At 38.1% G+C, this 25,329-nt stretch overlaps 1 protein-coding gene across 2 annotated transcripts in view; it reads left to right on the top strand.

Moving 5' to 3' along the window:
• Nucleotides 1-397: 397 nt before the first annotated feature.
• Nucleotides 398-25,329, top strand: part of bmpr2b (bone morphogenetic protein receptor, type II b (serine/threonine kinase)) — a 73,641-nt gene continuing 48,709 nt past the window's right edge. For both annotated transcript variants that reach the window (XM_016287266.1, XM_016287267.1), the window contains exon 1: nucleotides 398-1,344. In XM_016287266.1, coding sequence (XP_016142752.1) covers nucleotides 1,266-1,344 — 79 coding nt within the window. In that variant the 5' untranslated portion in view covers nucleotides 398-1,265. The remainder of the gene's footprint in view (nucleotides 1,345-25,329) is intronic.

Below are 25,329 nucleotides of genomic sequence, written 5' to 3' on the forward strand. Positions count from 1 at the left end.
ACGCTTTTCTCGTCAACAAACTGGGAGTGTTTATATGAATTAACCCCGATTCATTTGATGCATTCCTGAAGATCCGAGATTCTCGTTCTGTATATGTTCTTCACAAGAAGAAAAAACGGTAGTCATTGAGAGGGAAAAAAAAGAAATATGATTTCAGTTTACATTTTATTCTAACAAAGTAAAAAGAAAATAAAAGGACCGTGATTATTTATTATATTTATATAGGCTATGTATGGAACCTATAAAACATACATGGTTGCTTACCTGGTATGAACTATTTGTGTGAGTGTAAAACCACATTTTACACCTCAGTTGTAGTAATCATAAGTGTAGCAAGTGAGGTGTTTTTGGAGAGAGGGAGATAGAGGGAGGGAGGGAGAGAGAGGGAGATAGAGGGAGGGAGAGAGAGAGGGAGGGAGAGAGGAGGAGGTCTGGCTGCCCTTCATCTGTCTGCTCTAGGCGGAGCTGAAGTTACCGAGAGCGGCCGCGGGAGCTCGACGCGATCCGCGGGGCGATAAACATCCACACCGGGAGAAATGCGCTAATTTCCCCGAGCAGACCCTGACCGGCGATCAATTCACCCACCATCATCGACTGAGACTCGCTGCGCTGTTTATTAAAGGCTTCTGTCGCTTTGGATCGGACTCAATGTCGCTCCTGTTCGGCCGCTTGAACCGACCGATGGGCTCGACGCCTCCTGCTGTAGATTTGCTTCATTTTACAGACATTATTTTGGCGTCAATTCAGGAATAAAACTAGTTAAAGCCAGAAAATGTCGGACATGTCAGCTTGTGAAGCTAAACAACGACTGAAGCGGACTGACACGAAGAAACCTGACTCGTATTAAGATACCGCTCGAGCACCTGGACCAGAACCAAATGCATCGAAACTAAATCTTGTTTATAAACCCCGATAACAACCGAGACGCGATCGCTGCAGGCTTTGAGATCTCTCTCCGAATACCTGCGAGGAAGTGGATCACACACACTGCATGAAGTAGCCTATAATCGCTCAAACTCCAAGCCAGCATGGAGAAAATGCGTTTGTAATCTATTTATCAAAGCACACGCTAACCCAAAGGCGTCTAAAATCATGCATTGCCTCCAAACGTTCATCTGCACGTCTAATTTCGGACTATTCCCACCGAGCACACGAGTGTGAACTTCTGTCGATAGAGAAGAGGGGGAAAAAAGAAAGAAAATCTACTGGAACTTTTTTTTTTTTTGGAGCTGAACCCATCCAGAAGCACCAGGAGCATCATCAGGATGAGAGTGCGGATCCTAAACCGAACATCAGTGCTGTCACTGGGGCTGTGCACATTGCTTCTGCTCAGTGCTGTGGCTGGTAAATATGCTTCAGATTTACATTTGACTTATGTAATATGTATCCATATTACAGAGTCCATGTTACATTATTTGTGCATGTTCAATCACGCGATGTTGCATGGACGCTGTAGTGTGAAGTGAACTGAATCGGTTCACTGTACAAATGTGAACTGTCAGTAGTGTCGTGCTTCCTATTGCTTCGCTGGTTCGTTATTACCTAGAGATGTGTTGTGTTGAATCTAGATTCAGTGTCAGTATTATGGCTTGAAGTGTGTCTTCTGCGCGTTATTCAAGTCTAGCTAAACCAAAGTGGCAAAAAAAGTTACTCAAGCAAGCAGGTGCTGCTACTTAGAAAGAAAGGCTAGAGCTAATAAACCATCAGAGAATATTCCTGCATGTATGCAGAACTTCCATGGTTATATGCACGCTTAATAAAAAAATAAAGGTTCTTTATTGGCATCAATGGTTGTATGAGGAACCTTGAACATCCATGAAACCTTTCAAATGCAGAAAAGGTTCTTTATAGTCGAAACAGTTTTCTTTAGATTTTAAAAATGGTCTTCAAAATGGTTCTTTTAGGAACTGTTCACTGAAAGGTTCTTTGGGGAACCAAAAATGGTTCTTCTATGGCATCACTGCAAACCCCCCCCTTTGGAACCTTTATGTTTAAGAGTGTTCAAACTGTATTTACATTCACATATGTATTTTAGAGCAGGTTTTATAATAGGTTAATTAGTTTGTGTGGTCTTTACCTCAGTACTGTGGTGAGCTGCATTTCCCCAAATCATTGCACCAGTAAGTAGATCGTTGAGCTGTGGTACCATAATACAGTGATGGTATCAGATGGTAATTATTATGGTCCATGTTTCTGAATTATTACCTGTATTATGGTATTTACACACGACTATGCCATAGTACTATCCTGGCACATGCTCTAAAATCAGTGGATTTTCTTTATTACGCTTATTTTGTCTGTATTTTGAGCGTTTATGTCTTTGAATGCAATTAATGCATCAGAAAAAAAATGTCTACTGGTATAGTAATCTAGACTTGTAGGTGCATTTGAAGAGGAAATTATCTTTAGCCAGTGATGTCTTATGGTGATTCCTGTTTTGATAGGTCAGTGTAATGACTTTAGTCTAGTGTTTTTTGCCTATTTTACTCTATTTAAACTAAAGTGGTTTGACTCTGCACTTGTCAGTAGTTACACAAGCAGATGCTTTTGGGGATAATTAGAAGAAAAAATTACAAGCAAAGTTTATTGATGGTTGGTTTCATAATCAGATGTTTTTCAGGCTGTTGGATGTCTGTTTTATACACTGACTGGACACTTTTATTCTGTATGAAAATCCTGGCAGTGGTGTAATGCAAGTTAAAAAATAAGTCTGTGTGTATGTATAAATCACACAGACTGAGGATCATTATCAGAGAGTGCGTTTTGATGTCTGTTTCTTGCTTTCATATGGATCAGATCGACCATGCTGTGTGTCGGCCATTAGAGCCTGTTTACCACGTTGTTATGGATATGCAGTTCGTCATCAGATCAGAAGCATGTGATATTGTACCATCGATTGTTTTGAGACCCTTGAATAGTCTCTAAAACATTGCAGGAATGTGGTAGATGGATATTATTTCCCCATGTTGTATGCAAGAATTCATTCAAGCCTTTTCCCTAATTAAGCATCGATCACAAGACATATAGTGGTTTGTGGGTTAGTTGGCGTTTAATGTGTGCTAACTGCACTGCTGATGGTTGGGAATGTATTTTGGGTTTAGCCTTGACCTCGATGAGATAATGGTCTCTGTCTCCACTGGTACAGTAGATTAGGGAGAGGATGGGAGGAGAAGAATAAAAATGTCAGTTGTGTTCTATCCCTTAAGGTGCACCCAGTCATTCCATGAAATTAGACCATTTGACAAAAATGTTTAAAATGTTGTACACTTGCATTAGAAAAAGATTCCAGTCATATGTAGCCCAGAAGAAGCGGTTTTATTCTACATACAGTGGGTCGCTCCCTCATGTAGGCTGCCATGGTGAGATCACATGACCAAATATCTCACAATTTTAAAAAGTTCTGTAAAAAAAAACGTAATTTTTTTTCATTTCTATTTGAAATAAAAGCCGCTCTTTTGAAATTTCTAGTCATCAAAGCATTCAGAAAAAAATGTCACAGTGTCTACAAAAATATTAAGCAGCACAACTGTTTTCAACATAGATAATAATCAGAAATGTTTCTTGAGCCCAAACCACAAATTACATTTTACAGTATATTCAAAGAGAAAACTGATATTTTTAATTGTAATAATATTACCGATTTTACTGCATTTTTTATTAAATAAATGCAGCCTTGGTGAGCAAAAGTGACTTCTTTTAAAAACATAAAAAAATCTCCTGAACCTGAACTTTTGAACAGTAGTGTAGATGAATGTAAAGGAATACAACAAAAGTTAACCAGGCAGCTCTGATGAGAAACAGAAAAGCTTGTCAATGTTGATTTGTCTGTATAAAGTCCAAGACCACTGGGACGAATAAGAGCCAGCAAAGTATAACCCAAACATCGATGAGTGCATCTTGAAGTTGAATGGAGAGCATGATTGTGAGATAGAGAATAATCCTATTGGGAATATGCAGGATTTACATACAGCATATGCATTTCAAAACTCAGGATTTGTAATAGCACAAAGCACCACTTTTTTTTTTTTTGGATTGTGTCACTTTTACAATACTGTAAACTAACTTGATCGGGTAGAGTGTTAGATGGAAATACCATGATCCACATTACTGAAGGTTTACCATATTCAAATACTATGGTATGTACATGGTACTTCAAAGAATGACAGTCCAGTGGTATTGCAATGATACATGTTGGTAGCGCTCTTTGTTTTGTCAGTATTTTAAATGTTTTTGTCTTTGAATGCAGCAAGTGCGTCCACAAAAAATCTCCCATTATATTAATCCAGACAGTTTCCGGCTATGTAAATAACCCCAGTATTATTTTTAAGAAATGGAGAAGCTAAATTCAGAAGCTGTTTTTTTTTTTACACTTATTGTGAGTCACCACTTCGACTATGATTTTCAGTTTCATCTACGTTCTAATAAACCCCCAGGGTGGGCACACCGGTAGAAAATGGCACATTCACATCTCCCATATAGTCCATCTCTAGAATGAAAGCTTCTTAACAAATTCCTTTCAGTTCTGCATCATCGCCATACTAATTCTCCTTAGCTACATCAGTGGTTCAACTGTAAAGTTACGAAGCTACGAGAATACTTTTTTGTGCAAAGAAAGCAAAAATAACGACTTTATTCCACATTTTCGTCTCTACTGTGTCACTTGTGGATGCGCGTTCATGACAGTATCATGACGCGAGCGTGTGGCAGCGCTGACCCAGATCCGGCGTGATGACGTTATTTTTGTTTTCTTTGTGCAAAAAAGTATTCTCGTAGCTTCGTAACGTTACAGTTGAACCACCGATGTCACACGGACTACTTTGTCGATCATCTTGGTACTTTTCTGGACCTTGAACGTGGTAGTTACCTTGCTGTCTATGGGAGGGTCAGAGAGCCCACAGATTTCATCAAAAATATCTTAAATTGTGTTCCGAAGATGAACGAAGGTCTTACAGGTTTGGAACAACACGAGGGTGAGTAATTAATGACAGAATTTTCATTTTTGGGTGAACTAACCCTTTAAGGTGTTCGTAACCTGTAACTTGTCAATGTTTCTCATGACTTGGGTGATATTATTCATTGAACATAAATAATTTCACCAGGCATGCAGTGCAAATGATTTTATTTTAATCAGAATTTTATTATATGGAAAAATAATGGCCCGTTCTCTAACATAAAGGTGTACGTTAATTGTCTAGTGTTATGGTTTATCAACACTGTGATGTTCACTGTGCTTCTGTGAATTCACACAGGATAGAGTAAAACTATTCCAATTAGCCTAAATTCAACACCAGTAAACATTTAGTTAATCTAATAAGCTAAATTTGGCAGCGATTAATATCAAAGCAAGTACCGGCACCTATTTTTTTCCACTTTGAGCACTGAGATGCAAACACTCAAGCTAGCTCACATTAAAATGCATTGGCTCTCTTCTGGCTGTCTGCCACATTCAGTCCATCGCTCCGTTCCTCTTTACCCCAGTCTTTGAGCACCGTTGCACCTGCTTTCAGAACCACGCAGCAGTTTACTCTGTCGTGAAATAACAGATGCAGCTTTGATGAATTGATTTGTTACGTCGAATAATGATATGTGACCTGCTCAAAATTGCATTTAAAATGTCGTGTGTTGTACTTGTACAAAATGGCATAATGTTTCTAAGTAAGTGCTTTTATTATGTCAAGCGTAAGGAATGTGGCGGCACTCATGTATCAAGGTCCTTCACCTTGTTAATTAGCTTGAGGGTGTGCAGGAGTGTTTTTAATTACTGTCTCTCTCTGTAATTGTCGAGGAAAGAGCCAGTCGCTTGGTGACAGTCATTGCGGTCATCTCTGCTAGCCGTGGCTTTCTTTTTTTATGAAGTAGGATCTTCTCGCAGCAGGTTCCCATAGTGACAGCGAAGGCCTGTTTTTACTGCACGTACAGTGAGTTTTAATTCCCCCTACCGCGTTCACAAACCTTCTGATCCTTTGTACGGATCATCTTGGACTTCCTCCTTGCTGGTGATAGGTAAACAAGTCTGAAGATTGCTAATCTGGGCCTTGTATTGGGGCATGATGGATGGAGACGGAGACAGAGATGCCATCTGGCCGAGTAGTGGTCTGATCTGCATGGTCTTAGTCCATCTACTATTCATGCAGTATTATTAGAAAGTGTGGAATCTCTTCAAGATTTACGTTACTGCAAGCAGCTGATCTGAGATCTGTTTCAGTGTTTCTCTCATGATGGAGATTTGGGTGACATTGGCAAAAAGACACAAACTAGATTCAGTGGTTACAAGCTTCTCTTCTCGACCAAACGTACAGGACAGTGCAAATGAAGCAATGATGGACGTAACAACGAATACATAAAATCAATCAGTAAAGGTGGATCATGACGTAATCATCAGCAAGTTTCATTATTGATTAGTTGAATATGTCACATGGAAAATCAATGCCACTTTGCAGTAGTGAGAAATGCATTTAAAAAGTAATAACTTGTGCCTTACCAGCCATGAAAATATATTATTTGCATTTCAAAATTTTACATTTTTAAGTATTAAAATATACAAAAAATATACTTTTTAATGAAAATAATGCAAAATATGTACTATGCATAGTTTTAAATAAGTAAGAATATGTTTGTGCTGTATTTCTTTATATTTTGCTATTATTTAGCTGTTCATCCTTGCATATTTGTGACAAACAGGTCATTGTGTCATTAACAGCATCATAAATGAGCTTGTATCCATCTGTCTGTCAAGAAACATTGCAATTTTTGTCACATACATGTGTCTTGATGGCTTAATGTGCAGTCACATTGTTTGTCAAATTTTCGCATACAGAATCTAGTTATTTCAATAGGAATCCACACGACTGGGAAGATTTTGCAACGGGTTCAGGTTTGTCACACAGATTTGCATTGTTAACCAACAGAAAGCTGCTTGGCTTGAAAGTGACATTTTATCCGTAGCATTTTGTCAAAATGTGACTGCACCTTTAATAATCCGCCGGCCGCGCCGTTCTCAAGCCCACCTGCCTCCGCTCACTTAAGGCCGCCGTGTGTTTCGTTGTGAAAGCGAACTACTTTGTTGGCCTTCCAAAAGAGGACACGACTAGAAATCAGTGGTTAAGTTGTATTTACAACACTGTTCCAGAACACTTCAACCCAAATATTCAGATGTGTGCAGCACATTTTATGGAGGACTGTTTCCTGATCCTGGTAGAGTAGACTACAATGCCGGCTGTTCTGACTCACAGACTGTAAGTATGTTTTTTATATTTAAAGAATTTGCCACTGACGATTCAAACGTGATTTTTGAGCAGTGTAGAGTAGCGCTTGTTGTTTGTCATTTCTCCAATCACAAATGCAGACATGGTTTGATGTTTACGAGGCGCGATGCAACGCAACGCGTAAAAAGTGGTATAAGTCATTATAATCAGTAATTATGTTCCCACTGGATGCAACAAATGTCTTGTTTTTAATGTTTTTGTCTCGTCGCAATGGCTGGATTTCAGTCACATGCTTGAGGTATTCGGCCAATCACAACGCACTGGACACCCGGCCAATCAGAGCACACCTCGCTTTTCAGACCGATGAGCTTGGTAAAAATCGAAGTGTTTCAGAAAGGCGGGGCATAGAGGAGCAACAATAATGTACAGTATGTGGAAAATAATGTTTTTGTTTTTTTTTACCTTAAACCGCATAAACCCATTTCATTACACCAAATACACAAAATAATGTTCTTTTTGGCAACATCATATGATCCCTTTAAAATGACATGACCTTCACTAAACGTCAGAGAGAATCCTCACGTTCATTGACTGCAACTTCTGTAGAAACGCTAATAGCGTAGTGTTGTTTGCTGATGTAAAGAGTGAAAATTAAACAATGAAAATTGGTTTACCAGCAGAATCAATGGGAGAATCAGCACCCGTATAGCTGAAGAAGCAGAAAAGATCTGAAGAAAGCCATAAAGTGTAAATATTACACAAGGTGGGATGATTTGATGACGGAGAAAATCCTGAGTAGTGATGCTCAAGTTGCTTCTTTTTGTTGGACAGATAAGGAAATTAAGTATTGTAGACACTTTGTAAAAGTCACTATAGTGTCATTTACATACACACAGCAGATGGGAGTGCAGTGTATAACATCATTGTGGTATCAGAGTTTAAAGTGCACAAAAAACAGTGATGCTAATGCTAGCTAAACAACTAGGTACTGAATGGCCTTTTAAGACATAATAATATGATTTACTTTCCCTTTTGAAAAAACCAACATATGCTGGTTAGGTATGTTTTGAAGCTGGGCTGGTGGTCCCTTGCTGGTTTATGCTGGTCCTTTGCTGGTTTAAGCTGGTCATGTGCTGGTCTTAAGATGGTCGGACCAGTTTAGGACCAGCTAAGGACCAGCATAAACCAGCAAAGGACCAGCTCAAACCAGCATCCTAGCTTCAAAACATACCTAACCAGCATATGCTGGTTTTTTCAACAGGGTTGTAAGTTAGGCTAAGTTGTTTACTATAGTAGTTTTTTTGGAATTCGTTTTATTTCTTTTATTTATTTATTTTACCTAATACCAGATGATTTTGCTCTGAGAGAAATAAAAACATGCTATTTTGTAAGAGCTGTATCCTACTGGTTAGCACGTGCACCCAAACACATCGACTTGTTCCTCGCGTGCAGATAACAGAAGTTTGAATTGGATACGAGTCAAATTTATGGTCATTTCCTTTGCATCAACTATCACTGTCAATGAAAGTCTCAAAAAAATGTAGGAAGGCCAGGGTTGGTCTGTGCTTTTGTGGCGAAAAAATGGTCAAAACTCCTTTTGCTCAAGCTAGAGATATTTTTTTTTACCTTAAACCGCATAAACCCATTTCATTACACCAAATACACAAAATAATGTTCTTTTTGGCAACATCATATGATCCCTTTAAAATGACATGACCTTCACTAAACGTCAGAGAGAATCCTCACGTTCATTGACTGCAACTTCTGTAGAAACGCTAATAGCGTAGTGTTGTTTGCTGATGTAAAGAGTGAAAATTAAACAATGAAAATTGGTTTACCAGCAGAATCAATGGGAGAATCAGCACCCGTATAGCTGAAGAAGCAGAAAAGATCTGAAGAAAGCCATAAAGTGTAAATATTACACAAGGTGGGATGATTTGATGACGGAGAAAATCCTGAGTAGTGATGCTCAAGTTGCTTCTTTTTGTTGGACAGATAAGGAAATTAAGTATTGTAGACACTTTGTAAAAGTCACTATAGTGTCATTTACATACACACAGCAGATGGGAGTGCAGTGTATAACATCATTGTGGTATCAGAGTTTAAAGTGCACAAAAAACAGTGATGCTAATGCTAGCTAAACAACTAGGTACTGAATGGCCTTTTAAGACATAATAATATGATTTACTTTCCCTTTTGAAAAAACCAACATATGCTGGTTAGGTATGTTTTGAAGCTGGGCTGGTGGTCCCTTGCTGGTTTATGCTGGTCCTTTGCTGGTTTAAGCTGGTCATGTGCTGGTCTTAAGATGGTCGGACCAGTTTAGGACCAGCTAAGGACCAGCATAAACCAGCAAAGGACCAGCTCAAACCAGCATCCTAGCTTCAAAACATACCTAACCAGCATATGCTGGTTTTTTCAACAGGGTTGTAAGTTAGGCTAAGTTGTTTACTATAGTAGTTTTTTTGGAATTCGTTTTATTTCTTTTATTTATTTATTTTACCTAATACCAGATGATTTTGCTCTGAGAGAAATAAAAACATGCTATTTTGTAAGAGCTGTATCCTACTGGTTAGCACGTGCACCCAAACACATCGACTTGTTCCTCGCGTGCAGATAACAGAAGTTTGAATTGGATACGAGTCAAATTTATGGTCATTTCCTTTGCATCAACTATCACTGTCAATGAAAGTCTCAAAAAAATGTAGGAAGGCCAGGGTTGGTCTGTGCTTTTGTGGCGAAAAAATGGTCAAAACTCCTTTTGCTCAAGCTAGAGATACGAAAAGTTAGAGGAAAGAGAAAACTGGGCTTGAAGTAAAACAAGGTGTTGAAGTGAGGAAGAAATATAACTTGTGACTCACGCGCTGTGTGATTCATTGTTTTCCTTCATTACTTGTTTGTTCCTTGTGTTTTGATCCTCTTCTCCAGCTCTGTTGATAAGCTGAGCCCTCATTGCATTGGGCCGCTTCGCTGCTTTTGTGCTATTCAAGTGTGTTAATGAGGTTTTTGTTTATTTCTGCAGCTCTCGGTGGAGTGTGTCACGGTCTACGTACGTCGTCCCGCTTGCGATTTATGTTTGCTGCACTGGCGCCGATCACCACGTCTTTGTTCTTTTGTGTGGCGTGTGTTTGTCTAGCGTGTTTTAGCAGTGGCATATGTCGAGCTGCTAATGTAAGATCGCAAACGTTGAATGTACGTGTCTGCCAGTGTTGTAAATAAGCGTCAGTAGACTGCCTGACAGTAAGTCACTGTAGTTTCTGTCTGTCGGGCCAGCAGGCCAGCCAATGTTTTCTTCTCTCCATTCCTTTTTTTTCTCTCCTCTCCCCCTCTTCTTTTTGTCCTTTTTCATGTCCCAAATGGCGTCGGCAATGCTGAGGGGAGTCTCCAAATACTCATTAGTGCATTACTGAAGTCTGGAAGTCTGCCAGCCACTCAGACGCCAGTCCGTGCAGTATTTCTTGGGAACTTACGGGGAGGGAGGGAAAGAGGTGGGGAATTAGCGCAAAGGAGGACCGAGAGAGAAAAATTATGTTATTTCCTTGTTTTATTGTCGAAATTTGTATATCTGCAGGCGCTATTGGCTGTAATCCTCAACAGGACGAGGTGCTGTATGGTGCCGTTGTGCTTTTTCCCTTTGACATTTTCTACTTCCTCATCTCATTGGCACACATGAAATATGAATTGGCAGGATTAAGCCTGCGTCTTGCCCATTGAAAGGCAGACAAACGACAGGTGTCTGAGAGTGTGTTTATGTGGATATTGAAGGTGGGCAGGGTGTAAAAAGGAGCCCGGTGTGTTTGTGGTTAAGGTACTGGCACGTAATCAGATTCAGCGTCGTCAATCAGGAGGAGCAGTCGCTTGCCGTGAGCTCACGTTTCACACTGCAAAAGGTGGACTTGTGCTATTGGGCCTGACGCAGCGGCGTATTCAACCTGCTCTCTCTGTAGAGTCTCATCTCTCTTCAGACCTTTTTTTTTGGTGTTCATTTTTGGCACAGGATGTTTGTATTTAAGCCAGTTGAAGTGTTTACTTATGAATCAGTAGACTAATGCTTGGTAGGAAATTGTGTGTGTGACCTGCAGACTATCAAAACTGGGGATGTGCAAAAACAGCGTATTACAAACTTCTTGTTGAATAATCATTATAATGAATAATTAATGAATAATAATAATATATATAATTTTTTTTTCATGAAGTAAGTTTCTCTTGTAATTTATTTGTTTTTTTTCTTACCAAATAAAAAGTATAGACCACAAGGTAGCCTGTATGTTTTTTTTCTTTGTGCACTTTTTCCAACTCCCTCCTCATGTAACTCCTCATGTAAATTACATTTCACGGCTATCAAATATATTTATAGTTCTTGGTGGGAAACTCCCAACGACCATTTTTCCATTAATGACAGTTATTATTTTTATTTTATATTTTATTTTATTTTGCATACTGAAGAAGCTGTCTCTACATTCACTAATTTTTTTCCTCACTAATCGACTAGTCACCCATTTATTGTGTGGATTTGTGTTAGATTAATAAACCAGCTTGAGTGTGAGTCATTGAGGGACTGGTGTCTGGATCTTTATTTTTACTGCCTTAAAGAGATAGTTCACCCAAAAAGGAAAATTCTGTCATGCATCGCATTCCCTGCGCTGTTATCGTACATACTTCCTATTCAAGGAAGAGCACAGACGCTCATCGTCTCCGCTATAATATGTGATAAAAGTATGCTCCTCTGTACATTACTGCCTGCCAATAAATCACAACGTCATAATTTTATTTTGCAGTGAAGCTCGTCTGATTTCATTGCAACCTGATGTCATGTGTCATCATGGTTCTGTCTCGTAAATACGCAAAGGAAACTGTCCCAACAGATTGGGACATGTATGTCTTAACTGTCCACCAGTTCTCTAAGCATGATCAGCAGTTCTCCTGGCTTTCATCATCTTGAACACAAAATGCTGCTGTGAGCCCATTCAGCATTTATTGAGGAGCTAAGAGCTTTGGGATGGGTCTGAATCTAGGGCTATTGCCCCTTCCTTTCCCTCTCCAAGCCCCTCAAAGGAAGGGAAAAGGTGATGCTTTGCATGTGAATGTGCACCTCGGCCTCAGATGTGTAAATGGCAGGCTGAGAGAGTAGCTTTATTCTAGCGGATGTGATTTTGGAGGCTCTACTCGGGTTTTGGCTTGGCGTCATTCAGATGTAGGATTGGACTATAAATAGTGGCTGTCCCACAAGAGCTCAGCTGACCTTCTACTTTCCAACCGAGCATTGTTTTATTGAGCCAAGCTGGTGGCCTTGAGACAACGATTTGCTGTCATGAAAGCGCAAGACGTTACTGCCTCCGTAAATGGCAGACGAAAACTTTATAAGCTCAGAATCAGATTTGAATTGACTGTGTAGTGATGAATAATTGGTGAACTTTTATTTGTGGATTTGACAAAAAAATTAAATAAATAAATAATGCTATAAACATTTGAAAATAAATATAAATGATCACTTTGTATTTAAAAAAAGTGTAAACATTTAAAATCAAATTTATATATATATATTTTTGGAAGTTTCCATGATAACACTGCTGTGAATATTTATTATTAATGATAAAAGTCTGGGATCCGTAGGATTTTTTTAGCATTCCACCCTGCTAAGATATTGACATCAGGCATCTGAAAATCCATATTGGCCCACAAGTATATTGAAGTCTATCTCTCTGTTGCTCTATAGTTGAGTGGAAATTATGGTATCACTGCTTATTCAACTCCCTAGTTGGAAACTAGTGTTTAGTCTTGGTATTTTGAAATGTTTGGCATTGAAAATTTCTTTGCTTATACAATCCTGATTGTTGTAGGCCTAAATAAAGCACATGACAATCAGGATTCATTGACTTATGGCTGCTCCAGTAATGATGTGCTCCTTCCAATAATGCAATCAGCTGTGAGGTCCAGGTTCTGTTGAGCAGATGGATGAACGTATGGAAGAATGGAGGGAAAGTGAGCCGTGTCCAGGCGCTGGAGTGTGACCGACTAGGAGAGCAGGTGCTGTCCTCCATGTCTACTCTTACCATCAGTCTCGAACCCTGTCGATATCCAGCCTAACTGACCGTGGCTCACATAGAGACAGTTGAGCATGTACAAGCTCATGTCCGAGCATGCCTTTTAATCTCAGATCATCATTTTTAATTAGAACGTGGGCTGTATGAAGCAGGGTGAAACTAAATTAAGTTTCATACTGCTCTTTCTGCACATCACCGTCAGTATGCTTTATAATAATCATTCATTTGCTTCCTCCCCAGTGATGAAGCTTCCTTATTAAGACCTTCCTTCCTTAATGAAGCTGAACGTGGCCTCATATCTAGGATTATATATATGTTTATTAATCTCTCTCCATGTTGTGAAAAAGCAAGGCAGACTGTAGATGGCAGATAGTAAAAGCTATTTACTGGGTCAATGACGTGACAATCTTTTTTTGTTCTATCAATTAATTTCTTAAAACAAACATTGAAAATACAACTAATGCATGTAGTGACTTGAGTACACCTCATCTATCATAAGCATGTGTTTAATTTCTGAATTAATGTTGATTTAAACATTTTGGGAGGCAAAAAGTCATAAAGATCAACTGTCCTCATATCATAATAAAGAAAAAACAAAACGTGTTAAAGAAATTCTTGAAAAGTAAGTTGTAATCTTTTTTAGTTTTAAAGTATCAGATAACTTGAATGAGAAGGGAAAGGGTAGTTAATGTGGTGGTAAATGTAATATTATGACATTTTATGAAATAATTCATGATATTTGTGAAAAAAAAATCATTTTAGAACATAATGATTTACATGTACTTAATGTGTAAAGAAGATATTACGGTTAACTTGATTGTTACCCCACATTACATTTTTAAGAGAAATTGAATCTTTTCTTGAAAATAAGAGTTTTTAAGTGAATGTAATTAATATGAATACAAAGATTGCTCTACAGAGATTTGGGTAAATGTATTTTCTTTATTTAAAGAAATACAAGTGATCAAAAGTGACAGTAAATACATTTATAATGTTACAAAATGTTTCTGATTCAACTAAATGTTATTAATTAGATTTTTCTATTTATCAAGCAATCCAGAAACAAAAAGTGTCATATTTTCCACAAAAATTCTTAATATTTTTATGGAAACCATGACACAAACATAACTGTTTTCAACTTTGATGATAATAAGAATGTTTTTCTTGAAAATAAGAGTTTTTAAGTGAATGTAATTAATATGAATACAAAGATTGCTCTACAGAGATTTGGGTAAATGTATTTTCTTTATTTAAAGAAATACAAGTGATCAAAAGTGACAGTAAATACATTTATAATGTTACAAAATGTTTCTGATTCAACTAAATGTTATTAATTAGATTTTTCTATTTATCAAGCAATCCAGAAACAAAAAGTGTCATATTTTCCACAAAAATTCTTAATATTTTTATGGAAACCATGACACAAACATAACTGTTTTCAACTTTGATGATGATAAGAATGTTTTTGAACTGCAAATCGGCCAGTTAGAATGATTTCTGAAGGATCATGTGACACTGAAGACTGGAGTAATGATGCTTAAAAACTGTAAAAAAAAAAAAAAAAAAAAATCATAATATTACTGTTTTTAATGTGTTTTTGATTAAATAAATGCCCTGGTGATGATAAGACACTTCAATCAAAAACATAAAAAGAAATCTTACAAACCCCAAGCTTTTGAACAGTGTAGATTTCGATGAACTTGACAAATATGTCTGATTGAACTTGCTGTCATTACTTATTACCCTGTTTAGAAATGTCTTGTAAGCATGACTACTACTGCCGTCTAGCCAATGAAAAAAGGCGCGTATTGTAAAATACTTGCTGCAGGTGGAGCGTGTGAGGACTTGTCCTGGTAGGAGTCTGACTGTCAGAGAGATTTGTTTGTAGTGCTAAGAGCGAGACCGCGGCATAACAGGGTGTGTGCGTGCCTCTGGTGGCTTCCCACAGGTGGGCCGACAGGTGAGCCGATAGAGGAGGAAGTGTTTCCTCGTTCTCTGAGTGATGTAATCGATTTAATTGCGTCTGCTTCTGTTGATTCATACTCGTTAAACGCTCTTCTTGAACCGCTGCCAGCTCCATTCAGTCACCCAACTGAGAAAAACAGCCACAAGAGACGGTTCATGAGAATGTTTTACAGTTGTCGCACTAATTAAAGGCGTCTAGTTTGACGAGATGACTCAGGGCAAGTGCACCATTCAACAGGAAAGCAGGAGCATGTCTAGTCCTATGCAAACCAAGAGGAAAAGGCGTATACGGCTGCAGCTCTATACCAAAGTTTACTTTACTTTGTTTCCCAGTTCTCTGTCTGCTTTGCCGTAAGATAGCGTCTGACTTCCTCTTGCAACCTTCGCTCACGTCATTCACAGGTTTTACATACGTGAGATTGTGTATGTTTATGGTGTGCGTGTTTTGTCTGCTGCTAGCTAGACACGACTCGGTTAGACCCAGACTCAGCTGTGTGATGTCTGTTGCCTGGGTAATATACTGGATGATGGGATGGCATGCTCTAGACAAGTGCATTTATTCTTCAACCCCTGCTATGACAGGAAACAGACAATAATGTTGTTTGATACTGACAAACAACCATATTGTGATAATGTTCCAAAAATGTCATAGTTCAAATGTCCCGTGTATTCCGCATATTTGCCGCCACCTTTCTAATTTTATTTAATTTAATCTAATTGAACTTAATTGAATTAAAAAAATTTTTTTTTTAAATTTTAATATTTTTAAAAAACTTTAATTTTAATAATTTTGTAAAATTTAATTAAATCAGTTACATTTATTTCATGCTTCAATTCGATTACATTTAATGTTTTAATTAAATTGCGTTTATATAATGTTTTAATTCAATTACATTTAATGTTTTAATTCAATTGCGTTTATATAATGTTTTAATTCAATTGCATTTATATAATGTTTTAATTCAGTTACATTTAATGTTTTAATTTAAATGAATTTAATGTATTATTTTAATTCAGTTGCATTTATTTGATGTTTTAATTCAATTCTATTAAATGTTTTTAATTTAACAGCGTTTAATTTAATGTTTTGAACTGTATTTATTTTATTGTTTAATTATTCCATTTGATTTAATGTCGAAAAGAATCCAGTTGTAAATGAAAGAACTAATTACTGTTTAAGGATGCACCGAAATTAAAATTCTTGGCCGAAGCCGAAACCGAACAAAATGAAACACTGGGCCGAATACCGAACATGGTTTTTTAGAGTTTTTTTCCCCATGTATTTTATACAAATCTTTTTCACCACTGCATAAATTAAATAGCCAAAATGTGCTTTTTACTGATTTGTCTTACTTTTCAAAGAAAAAAATCAATTACAAAACAACAATTTAAAAATATTTAACAATGAACATTTTCACATTCTACCAGACACTATACCAACAAAGCACAATTTAACTTAAAATTAATAAGTTAGTAAAATTATATTTTTTGGCCATCAGACCCCCTTCTTGAATCAGGCATGTATTTTTTACTGTACAATTAAAAGCAGCCTTGCTGAAAAGATATATTACAGATCCTAATTTGAACACTATGTGTGAATGTTATAATAAATGTATTAACAGAGCTGTTGTAATTTTTATTATCATTGTTATTGTCTTACTTTTATTGTATGTTACAGAACAACAGTAAAATTACAACAATGCTAACATTAATGAATGTTGGAGTTCTTGCTTTTTCTCAACTTTTATTTTGGCGTACACGCGCAGGAAGACCTCAGTGCTTCTTTTTGTTGACAACAGCAGATTTATAAACGAGTCTCATTACGAATACGTTGTACGTATCGCATTGTCACATGCCTTGTAAAAAAATCATAAAAATGTGAGAGCAACTGACGAGTCACACTTGTTCAGCGCAGATTTTCCTCGCGCTTTGGACTTTTTGAACCCTGGTTAACAAGCAGAACTGCTGCGAGTTCGTGCAGCGCTGTCAGAATACATGCAATGCGTCACTCTGCGCTGGTTACTATTTGATCGCGTCATATCATTGTTCGGTACAATTTATTTGGTCTTTTTTCGCTTATTCGGCCGAACACCAAAATAGCTTTTTTTGCTGTTTTCGGCCGAATAATTTCAGTTGTCAAACATTTGGTGCATCCCCTATTACTGTTTTGAAAATAGATATGACCGGTTATTTATACAAGATGTCGAATTGGTAGAATAATAGAGTTGGTTGGACGTCATTATCAACATACAGACGTAATCACTGGTACATGTTTATTTATAAATCCATCTTGGGTTTACTGCCTCCATATCTTTGTTCCCTCACCCAGCCTAAAGCTCCTGGAGCTTATTCTTCTGCGCTCACTGGACTTGTACATTCTTTCGGTTCCATTTGCACAAACTGAACTTGGAAAACAAGCTTTTCAGTTTGCAGCGCCCAATGATTGGAACTTTTTACAACACAACTTGAAGTTGCGGACCTTAGTGTCAATGGACAATTTTAAATTCTTGATTAATGAGCTGTTAAAGGAAGAATTAATTTGTAAATGTTTGTAATTGTTGTCGGCACATTGTTTTGGTGTTCTTCTTGTGAGGTGTGGTGCTGCATCTTGGCCAGGTCACTTCTGTAAAAGAGATTTTTAATCTCAAAGTTTTACCTGGTTAAATAAAGGACAAAATAAAAAATTGGACATTCAAGACTCACTCACTCATATTTATTGAAAGAGGAGGAGAAACCAGTTTGTGACTTGTGTAAGAATTTTTTGAGTAAAACATTTTAATAGAATGTCCCATTTTAAATGATAATAGACAGCATTTTTACACAAAAAATACATATTAAAAGACATTTCTAAAAAAGTCTCTCCTGGAAAATGTTTTAGAATTTGTCATTCGATTAAATTGAAAGATTCTATATGATTTTTATCAGTACTACTGTTGTTATTTGTATGCGTTTTGTATATTGATTGCTTCTTTAGAAAATGTTATTGTAAATGTATTGAAATTATAGTGTTAATGTTGCCATGAATATAGCTATTGTTGCTGATATGCTGTTAAAGCAAATAATAAATACATTTAATGTCGAAAATTAAAAAATGACACTACATCATATTAATTTGGAGAGTGGTATGGTATCTAATAAAACACTGGGACATTTTACTGTTTGGATCACTCTGCTTGTCTGTTTTTGTGGTTATTCCAGACCAGAGTATGTAGATGGAAACAGATTTTAATAAAAAAAAAAAGTGTGTTTGTGCTTGGGCTGTATGTGATATTTGTGTAAAAAAAATTTTTGTCATTATATTTGGAGACAGTATGCATTCTTCTAGTAAGTAATATTGTTACCAGGCAGCATAGCATCTTGGTACATTAGTAGGTTTTCGTTTATCACCAGTTTACAACCTCTTTGATTTGTGGCTCAGCTAATTAGAATTCAGACTCGACCTGAACATTATCTGTTATATAATGTTTGTATTTTTGAACTCTCCTTTCCTCTGTAGCCACCTGCTGCACTGACCTCACCTTGCACCCAATCAGACCCTCAGAGCAGCCTGATTTTGTTTTTGTTTTAAGGTCTGGATTTACCCAGACAGACAGACACAGAAAGAGACACTGGGGTTACATTGGCCAAAGCAGCTTTAGGACCCCCTGGCGTTAAGGGAGAGCCGGGTGAGTCAGAAAAAAAGGATGGGGGAGGGGTCCAGACAGACTTAGCTGTTCCCCCACTTAGCCCCCCCAAAGTCTGGACATAGATATACACACACACACACACATGCGGCATTGTACACATCTCCCACCAGCTGTCAGGACACTAGGCAGTAGGATCTGGTCAGAGGTCATGATTGTTTATTAGGTTGAGTGTTGTTTTTTGTGAGTTTCAGGTCAGAGTTACCCTGTTGCGTGATGTGTAATCCCTTCTCACACATAAAACACACTAATGGCTCCCATTAGACTATGCCAACAGGCCGAATGTCTCCCTTAAAGTGACATCTGTCCATTTACGAAACACTTAACCATGGTAACAACATTTTACAGCTGGTTTACACGAAACAAACTTAATTTCGGAATCACGTCCATTTTGTTGCAGAAAAAAAAGTCATTTGCATCGTTACGGTTCCTTCGGGGTTGGTTTTGTATTCTTGGGATTGCTTCGCTGTATTGCAGGGGCCATTTGGAAGGAAGAATTTTGTGGTGTTCAGATGATTAATGACTGACTTGCTGGCCAGTCTTGTTTAAACATCTCTGTGTTCCTCTGCAAGCGACTCTCTGCGGGGCAAATGGCAACAAAACTCTCAAACATGAGACTGCAGCGACTTCACTTATGCAGGTCAGATTTGTCCTTAGGAAGTGGGATTGCAGGGAAAACCTTCCCCCCTCTCTCTCTCTCTCTCTCTCCCTCTCTCTGTGTCTGTCTGCATTGATAGAGCCACAGGCGGATGAGCTGTACTTTAATGCACGGCACTAGCACTCTCATTCCTGGAAGTCAAAGTCTTGAGAAGGAGACTGTCTCTGCAAACTCCTGAGGAATGGCAACAAGTCTCCCAAAGGGCCCCAAACAGCCACTGCACACTAATATAGCTTTTATGAAAGCATCATCAAATGCCTGCAGAAGTTAGATACAAATTGCATTTCATTACCTTTTGGTGCTTGGCCTTTTGAGTCTGTTTTGTGGTTTGAAGCAGTTATTTTTAATAATTTTACACTGTAAAAAATAAATCTCTAAAATAGCAGACTGGGACATTATCTGTTAATTTTAATAATGAATATTTTTTCTATTAATTTCATTTAAATTTTACGACATTCTCTAAAATTCTCTCTACATTGTGTCCGATTATTGTGGATTTTTTTAAGTGTTATTATAGTTTAGAGCAGGGATCCTCAAATCTGGCCTACAAGATCCACTTTCCTGCAGAGTTTAGCTCTAACCATAATCAAACACACCCGAGCAGCATGCTAATCATGGTCTTCAGAATCATTAGAAAATCACAGGTAGATGAGTTTTATCAGGGCTGGAGCTAAACTCTGCAGTGTATTGGCCGTCTATACTGTATTACAATTTAATTTTTTTTTTTATCAAATTGACTTAAATTCTATACATTTTAATGCAAAAATAAAACAAAAAGTGTTAAAACACTACGTCAAGTTAGAAATAACTGAAATCCAACTGCATGTTTTTGTCCCTGTTTTTTCCCTCTTTTGTGATATGAAAAAGGTGGGCCAAATTAAAGACGTCACAGGCCAAATTTAGCCCATGGGCCCTTGGTTTAGGGACCTCTGCTCTAGTGTATCCTCAACACCGTGGCAAAAAGCACAGATCAAATCATAACATTGTAACAACTGTAAGAGGCCAACTACATAAGCAGGGCCATTATGTTAAAGGGGTCATGTGATGCGATTTCAAGTTTTCCTTTCTCTTTGGAGTGTTACAAGCTGATTGTGCAAGATTTGAGGAACCCTGGTTTAGAGTATTATTTATATGCTATTATAATTATTATTTTGAATTAGCTTTTGTTTTTAGATTTTCAATTTAATTTGAGTGTAAGTTTTCATTCATTTTGTTATGTGATTTTAGTTAGTAGTGAACCGAAAACCATCATCCTTGATGACACATTGCCGTAAAAACCTGCAAAAATATATTTGGAATAAATGCCAGAGGGCGCAGACAGAGTAAGCTGCAGTGGGGGAAGAAAAGTGTACAACCCAAGTTGTCCAAAGTGCTTCATATTAAACATTTCAGAGAAGGTCATTAGCATAAAGTGCCGCAACGAGGCTTTGATTTTTTTATTTATTTTTTTGGCTTACAGTGAATATCATTCTTTACATAGTCTTCCATTTGCATGTATGCTTGAAGGAAAGCATTGGGTAAGATGTAAGATTTGTATCGAAGAAATAATCAGCAGATTATTGGATAATCAGAACCCTGTTTTGAAACCAACACCGCAACCAGATTGTTGTCTTGCATCCATCTACATCCGTTCTGCTTTCATATTCATTCGACTAATCTTATTGAGATGACCATGATATAAAGCAGACATTACTGGTAGCGTCCAGGGATGGAGAGATGCTGTCCTGCAGAGGTAGATAGATAAGGTAAATGACACATTGCAGTAAAAACCTGCAAAAATATATTTGGAATAAATGCCAGAGGGCGCAGACAGAGTAAGCTGCAGTGGGGGAAGAAAAGTGTACAACCCAAGTTGTCCAAAGTGCTTCATATTAAACATTTCAGAGAAGGTCATTAGCATAAAGTACCGCAACGAGGCTTTGATTTTTTTATTTATTTTTTTGGCTTACAGTGAATATCATTCTTTACATAGTCTTCAATTTGCATGTATGCTTGAAGGAAAGCATTGGGTAAGATGTAAGATTTGTATCGAAGAAATAATCAGCAGATTATTGGATAATCAGAACCCTGTTTTGAAACCAACACCGCAACCACATTGTTGTCTTGCATCCATCTACATCCGTTCTGCTTTCATATTCATTCGACTAATCTTATTGAGATGACCATGATATAAAGCAGACATTACTGGTAGCGTCCAGGGATGGAGAGATGCTGTCCTGCAGAGGTAGATAGATAAGGTAAATGACCTGGACCGGGTTGACCAGACTCTGATTGTTGTTAATGCACTGCAAGCTCCACAGTCTCTGCTCAGCTCATTAAAATGCTTTCTGCCTGGTGTTCTGCTAATTATCTAGAGGCCTGTTTTTGTTTCGGAAAGCATATAAAGCCAGATAGCGCTGACCTTAAAAGTTTTTTCAAGATAAATTTTCATGTATTTTACATGTTATGACCCTGCAGCTGAATATCTCATGTGTTTGGTGTGCAGTCGTGTTCTTCTACTTCAGCTTTGATTAAACAAGAACACAGAGATACAATGAACCGTAATTGTCCTGAGCTAAAGGGACAAAAGCTGTAAAGCAGTAATTGTATTATTTTTTTCGATTTGCTGTTCCTTGCAGCGAGTCGATGGCCTTGTCCCTGAGGCTCGGTATATGTTACCTTATGAAACCACAGGTCCAAATAAATTTCATCTTGTTATACAGATTTGTCAATTTTCTCTCCTGTGTTTGATCACTGCCTTGAGCTGATCCTGACGAATACATGGCTGTGGTTCAGGGATCAAACTAGGATCAAGTACTCCAACTTCAATGTATACTAAGGCTTATGAAAATTGTGGGAGTGAGTGAATCTCCATTTTTATTGTGTCTATGACAGCTGCAATTATAGTTTGGAAATGTGTACGGAATAAATTATTTTCTGTAAAATAGTTTCTCCTGTCTTGGCTTAATGTGCTGAAACAATGTTTTAAAATATTCATATTAAAAAATGTTACAGCCAATAGTAACAAGCTGAATTTTTTTTTTAATAAGGCCGATACAGTGACTTATGGTTTTACCTTTGAGTCACTGTGACCTTACTACAAATACCACACATAAACTTCTACACAAGATCTACGGTATCTGTTTATAAAGAAAAAAAAATCAGGCAGCCTTCCTTCACTTACTATAGTACAAGGAAATTTTATATTACACCAATATGCCACTTAATCTAACTGCCGGGCCGGTCTTGCATGATTCTGCCCTGCCAGATGGCCCTGGAATTGCTGAACCATCCTCCTTCCTTTCATTTGGCCCCTGAGTTCTCCTAGGCCAAGCTGGAGTGAGGTTTCTGCTGATGCCCCCTCCAGTGCCAGCACTCCCCCTCTGCCTTCCTGTATCTGAGAGCCAGCCTGACAGCTTCCCTGTCCATAGAGACATTGGCAGGAGATGGGGCCTGTGCCAACCTATCAGATAATCTACTCGAAAGGAAACGGCCACAGGCCCTCCGGCTCTTTGGCAGACGCAGCTTCAGCTTTTGGCCTCAGCGGAGACGTGATAAATTAATCACGATTTGTACTCGGCTTAGATTCGTGTAGTCCTTTACTCTGATGTATTCTTTATAGAAAAGCGCAGTTTCATTTTCTGTTTTTCCTGGCGGTAGCTGACAAGTGATTTACCGCCGTTGTGGAGTGCACCAGCTTTTTTGACTGCGCTTTCCCTTTAAAATGAAGACCGGGAGGTGGGACTAACACAGACCGAAGGTCCCCAGTAAGGCAGAGTTGAGTGTTATCTGGGGAAAATGCTGACAGGCCTCCAAGCGGCAGCTCTAACCTTGAGCTGGTGCACAAACAGTAGCAGGGCAGAGTCAGGCTGGTACAGACTGTCTCCACTGCCCCCAAAAACATTCCCACAATCCCCCCCCTCCCCTGCCCCCACCCTCCTCCCTTTCTAGTGTCCTCTCCCGGCGGAAAGCAGAGCACCCTGCCACCTAGAGGTGGAGGAATTTTCTTCCGTCACCGACCAGACAAAAATAAAGAGCCAAGTCATTTGGAAGATTCGACGATGCCTGTCTTGCATGTCCGGATGGAACGGAGCCAGTTGGTGAAAGATCAATTAATCATGGTATGAGGAAAACACTTAACCAGAATGCTCTCATCCCAGCTGTACTGTGCAGGAATGAAAGGTTCCGATAAAGCCGTCAGACCTATTTAGGCGAAAAAACGTCACTTGAGATTTCAAGAAAAAATATATATTGTGCCAGCAGCAGCTTTTTAATTGTCCAGTCCCCCAATGTGTCTGGATGACTACTGGTCACATGTTATATCTTTTTACATCAGACAGTTTCAGAGCTGATGACACAGACATGAGCTCTAGAACCTCAACAATGTCTCTACACTGATGCAACAAAACTAAATTGTTCCCATAATAATCAACAGTGTCGTACTACACATAGCCAGTGTGGCATGATGTGATGTGCCTTCAGTTGGCAGACACCTCTTTCCTATTTTTGTCAAGCTACGCAACTACCCCATCTAAAATAATAAAGTAGCTATATTTATCTGTTATATATCATTGATACATTTTATTTTAGCTTTCAATTCCATTTATTGAGATTTGCTGTAGTCTTTGCCTGACAGCATAAGGTCTGGGCTCTATAGAGACCACACACTCATTTTTGAAAACCTTTGGAAATCAGCCTATCATATTTAGACATTTGCCTTTGCGAAAGTGTTTCTTGTTTAGTGTTCCACATGCACGTTTAGGAAACAGAGTGTGTGCTGTCCGTGGGAATGAGTCTGAGCCTAGATACACTCTGATACAGTAAATAAAAATGTACTAAAAAAGTTTATAAATGAAAGTTTCTTAAATGTATTTTGTTTTTATCTATTGCACATATTTTATGTATGGCACATCATTTTACATGGGTACAGGATTGGATATTCTCAATGTTTTTCAATTGTATGTGATGGAAAGCCCATTCATTTTGGGAATTGGAAAAATTAGCCTAACACAGGAACAAGACAGAATCTAACCAGACTAAGACTGAAAAATCAGCATAACACAGGAACAAGACAGAATCTAACCAGACTAAGACTGACAAATCAGCATAGATCTCTTGCAGGCAGAAGTGGGACAGAAGCAAACCTCTGCCTTTATCAAATTCATAAGTGTAGAAGAAAAGAACCGAAACACAACCAATGTAAACATTTTACTTTTCAAGTAACTAGATGTTTCTTTTTTTTATTCAGAACCCATAATTCTGTAATATACCTCCTAGACTAGGCAAAAGAGCTGTAAACAAAGACAAACAAATTGTTTGTTGCCCTGTTATGCAGTGTCAGGTCGGCTATATCACCATTCGGCTTTTAAATAACTGGAAACATGGGTCAGTTTTGAGAGAGGAAAAGTCTCTTGATTTTTAAGAATACAGTTGAGAAAGCTCCTTTGCCAAATGCTAATAAACAGAGATTTTGTCTGAGTGACCTGCTCTAAGGTTTAAGCCCAATTTATACTTCTGCGTCGAACCTACGCCATAGCCTACGCATAGACGCACACCCTACGCCGCAGCCTGATGTGCACCTCTCCAAAAATCTAACAGCGCGTCAATTCTACGCGGACCGCAAGCGCTGTGATTTGTCTGCTAGAACCCCTCCCTCCGTATGCACTTGAGTTTTGTGTGTTTATGTGCACTTTAATAAATTTTTATGTTACACCTTCTTATATAAAATAAAACAAAGAACAAGTGTCTTATCATTTATTATACTACATAGCATTATACATCAGTAGTTGTCCGCG

This window comes from Sinocyclocheilus grahami, unplaced genomic scaffold, assembly GCF_001515645.1.
Source record: "Sinocyclocheilus grahami isolate Dianchi unplaced genomic scaffold, SAMN03320097.WGS_v1.1 scaffold220.1, whole genome shotgun sequence".
Taxonomy (NCBI): Eukaryota; Metazoa; Chordata; class Actinopteri; order Cypriniformes; family Cyprinidae; genus Sinocyclocheilus; species Sinocyclocheilus grahami.